We start from the raw sequence: 4,550 nt of genomic DNA on the forward strand, positions 1-4,550 counted from the left end.
TCATTCTCAGTCCCCCATTCCATGAGGCTAATTTTCCTTTCTGCTAAGATCATCTGTGAGTCTTACAAATTAAATAGCTTATGTTTTTACAGCAGTGTGGCTCTCTTAATATATTTGTACTCCAGAGATAAGTGCAGAGTTTTGCAGTGTGCAAATGTGAGTTGCTCCAATCCAAGGCTTCTAATAGATTTTAATCTTTTAATTAATCCTTTAATCGTGCCAGTGAACTCATGCAAGCTTGCTTTTTAAGCTCTTAGATGTATGTAGGAGTTTACCGAGAAGATGAGGTGACTTATAACAGTGAATCATTTATAGGAATCATTATCTTCTGGGTTTGTCCCTGATCAAAATAATAATAGTAATTAAATAAAATGCTGTTTCTCATCTTCAAATAAAGGAGCTCTTGTCCAATGGAATTGCTCACTTACTTGTTTGTATGTATCTTCTCTTAAAGATAGTTAGAAATTCTGAGCTCCTACTGGCTTTTTCTTTTGAGATCTTTTCACTGTAGACTTCCAGAAATGGCCCAGTGAGCCGCTAGTACAAGAAGCACCATAAAGGAACCATTCCTGTAGATCACAACTATTTTGTCTTTGTTTCACGCTGGACGTAGTAGCCATGTATTTTTCATTATTCCACAATGCAGAGTTAATGGTAAAATGATTGGGCAAATAACCAGTTCAGAAAGCTCCAGAAGTTCATGTCTTGGGCTGTTAAAGATTATCCTCAGTTATGATTTCTCTGTGTGCTACTTCCACTGAGATTAGATGGAGCAATATGCTTTATAACAGACAAACATTAAAGACCGTCTTCAGTGATTTCTCTGTATGCTGCTTCTATTGAGATTAGGTAGAGCAATACGCTTTAAAACAAACAGACAAAGAAGTTTTCTGGTACCAAGTTATATTTATTTTATATGTGATACTTTGACATTAGTTGTGACATTGAAAGATGAAAATAAATGTATTTCATTTGTATATATTTAGGCCTTAACAAAATGCATGCTTATTTTTAAGTTCAAGCATGTGCTCTGCTAGGCTGGGTCACTAAAGAGGAAGGACAGAAAAATGCTGGATGTAATTTAGCTGAAGTTGCTTTTATTGGCCTGCATGTTTGCGTCCTCCAAGCTAAATCAGAAATAGTAATTTCAAATGATGCGTGTGTGCTCTTCACCTTTTGGACGGTATTAGAAAAGTATTTATTAATGAAAGCAGACTAGGAGTTGCTTTTGCTTATCTCTAGAAGGTATTTGCTTTATAAATAATCTGAATTTGTTGGAGAAGTGCTGTGAAATGTGAAGGCTAGCAAAACTGAAAAGAGCAGGGAGTGACCATTTGTTTTTATTTTACTAAGGCTTCCATGCTGAGATTGGTTACAGGGAGAGTTATGCTCTGACTTAATGTCTTATATAGAAAGACAATGTTTTGACTTTTTTTGTTTCTCGAGACTCAGCCGTAGTCCATGTTTGTGGTACAGCAATAAGCCAAGTCGCTTTTGTTCACACCCAAAAGAGAATGCTCTTTCCATACTGATAGTTGTAGGAAATCGTGAATGTGAATAAACGGAAAGTGTTAGATGAAAGACTTCAGCGGTATAGAACATTTCATAGAAGAATACTTAATTTTTCTGCAGATATATATTTTAAGATATTTCATTTTTCACCTTTTATCTTTTGGTTAAACTAACAAATAGAGCTACCAGTGCTGCCCCTGGTCTGGGTTAGTACTGCTAAGTACATTTATCCTTGACCCATTAGATACTGTTTTGTCCTGAGCTGAAGGCAAAGCGAAGATCCCAGGAGTCTTTGGAGTACAGGATGGCTTTACAAAATAATGTTTGCTGTTGACAATTATTGCTATGAGATAGATGAAAAATGTTGAGTGCTGCTCATGTTTAGATCGTTTTTAAACAGGTAACTTGCAGAGAGAAATAAGAAGCATTATTGTAAAGTAGAAGTGGCTACTTCCATGAATAACCAGTCACTGAATTACCAATAATTTTCTGACATACTCTGTCACTGAGATTTTAACTCTATCTAGTCTGCTCTTAAATTTGAAATTTTAATTATTCTGAAGCTATTTTTACAAATATATTGTAAAGCTTAACTGTCATGGTTCATAGAGCATAAAATTTGAAAATGTCTCTTGAAAACATGTTTCATTGAATTGTGATTTATCTTACTTAAAATACTTTGAATCACTTTTGTTTCACATTAAGCAATCGTGGTGTTTTCATCCATGGTGTACAAATATTTTATATGCTTCCTTGAAAATGTGTTATGGTATTTTCATGTTGTAATATGACTTATTTTTTGGTTTCATGTTTATATTAAGTTGACAAAATCCCTTTATGTTACAGTGCTTGACTGGTGAAGAAATTTTTTCTTTACATGGGATTCCGAACAACAGTCACATATCAAATTCAACCTTCTCTACAATATGTCCTGCTGTTTTGCAACAACTAATTTTTCACCCATGTGGTCATGAGGAAGACTTTGTGGATGAGGCTAAACCACATTCTTTGCAAGGTTAGTTAATATTAATTGCATCAATATTGTGACTGGAGTGGGGTTTTCTTAGGGGAATAATATGCATTTGTTTATACTTAATAGGAGTATCTTGTTAAGGAGGATGTGAGTGTAAAGTGGAAACATAAAATTAAAATGCTGTTTCAGGTCAGCAGACTATCTAAAAAAATATCCTCTCTCTTGGCAGTGATCTATTCAAAATGTTTTAGAGAAAGGTGCAAGAACTGAGGTGCTAGTTATGGATTAATTTCCTTATTAAAGGACGAGCCTTTCTGACCTGTTTCATTTGGATAATGGCTTGTGCCTTGAAGCGTAAGGACTCTCGCTAATAGCTGGGTAACAGGAGACAGGGTGGGAGCACAGGAGGGAAGTTTGTACAGATCATTTGTAGCGGGAACTCAGGCTTGTTGGGATGTGGATGCATCAAGGCAACTCAAGGTAAAATTACCAGGGAGCTGAATTCGAGTGGAATTTGCAAGTGGGAGTTACGACATCAGGAGAGCTGGTGACTGTCTTACTGAGGAAACATACTCTTTCCAAACCCCGGCAGCTGCTTTCATGTCATCTTCTGTGCTGGCACCTCAGTGTGGAACACCATCATGCCGCAGAGTAGCCTTAATCTTCCTCCTAATTTTCTCACTATTATTTCTATATTTATTGTACACAGAACTGTACAGTGCAGTAAAAAATGTAGAATGGGGAAAATTGAGCTGGATAATGAAGTTACTTGTTGCATTGTTGAGGATCAAATATGTATCGGCCTATTTTTTTTGACTCTGTGTTCCAAATAGATTTAGTGTTCCAAGGGAGTCAGCTCAGTTAAAAGTTTGGATGTTGGATGAGCAAGTGCCTAATGTCAGTCAGTATTTATAAGTAGAGATACAGTATTGTTTTTCAAACTTTTGAAATATTAGTATTAATTACATTCTGATTAATACAAGTGATGGTACTTATTAAGAATTATAGGGCATTCCTAAAACTTAGCTGTGTCAGTAAGTAATTAGAATTATATCTGATTAATTACTGAAACTATGACATCAATATACCACGATTGTTCTAGATTGCTTATACCACATCAGGGCACATATAATCAAGAATTCCCTAATATTTGCACTGAAGGGTAGAATCTGTTTTTCTATTTTTTTATTTTGCTTGTGTGTGTGTGGTGTTTTTATTGTTTGAGGCTGTTTAAGTAGGTTTTTCATGAAAAGCTTGACCTATAGTTAACCTCCCAAGCTATTTAGACCATCCCTCTTGTTTTTCTTTTATCCTGCCAGCTCAGAAGCAATGTCCAGTAGCCAGATAAGCAAGGCAGCCTTCTCCCTGCCTCTCCCTTGACTGCAGTGCAAGAAATCTGCAAAGCCCATGGTTAGGATATTCTAAACCCACAAATGTATGAGACTGTGGCACATAAGGATACCTATTTTGAAGGGAGGTTCACAGAAAGGCCCAGTGCCAAATGCAGAAGTTGTTTTATGCACACCTCCACCCCATCACAAAATGAATCTGTATTGTGGCAGCATTGAGACCAGCCAATTCCGGTTACTGCCCATGAAGCAAAATGTTCTATGTGTGTTTCCAGCTGTGCATACGTGAATTTTCTGCGTGGGGACTCCCACACACTTAACAGTACGCTGTCTTCCAAAATATGAACAGACAAGACATACAGAAGAAATTAGTACCGTAAGCTTTACAGGACAGCTACTTGCAATATTAAAAAAAAAAAAAAAAGGTACTACAAAAGCAGAGTAGAAGATAAAAGGCAGCATAGAGTGTGTCGTTTTCCTCAAGGCTTGTACAGCTCATATTGAGCCTTGCTGACCTTGGGTGTACGCTCATGTCCTTCCCTTTATTGCTTCTCTGAAAGATAACAGGGAAGTGTACAGAGCTGTGTAAAATAACTGGAAATGCTCAGTGGTGTTCCTCGTGTTCGAGGCGAGCAGCTTCTGTGCTCTATACTTGGCTTCTTCAGAAACGTATTCGTATCCTTATTTCCAGTTCATCCCAGGACACGGCTAAGAGC

At 36.9% G+C, this 4,550-nt stretch overlaps 1 protein-coding gene across 1 annotated transcript in view; it reads left to right on the forward strand.

Annotated features, from left to right (window-relative positions):
* Window positions 1–618: 618 nt before the first annotated feature.
* Window positions 619–4,550, forward strand: part of SLC39A8 (solute carrier family 39 (zinc transporter), member 8) — an 18,873-nt gene continuing 14,941 nt past the window's right edge. The window contains exons 1-2 of the mRNA XM_009870230.1: window positions 619–654; window positions 2,359–2,527. Coding sequence (XP_009868532.1) covers window positions 619–654; window positions 2,359–2,527 — 205 coding nt within the window. The remainder of the gene's footprint in view (window positions 655–2,358; window positions 2,528–4,550) is intronic.

This window comes from Apaloderma vittatum, unplaced genomic scaffold, assembly GCF_000703405.1.
Source record: "Apaloderma vittatum isolate BGI_N311 unplaced genomic scaffold, ASM70340v1 scaffold41385, whole genome shotgun sequence".
Classification (NCBI taxonomy): domain Eukaryota; kingdom Metazoa; phylum Chordata; class Aves; order Trogoniformes; family Trogonidae; genus Apaloderma; species Apaloderma vittatum.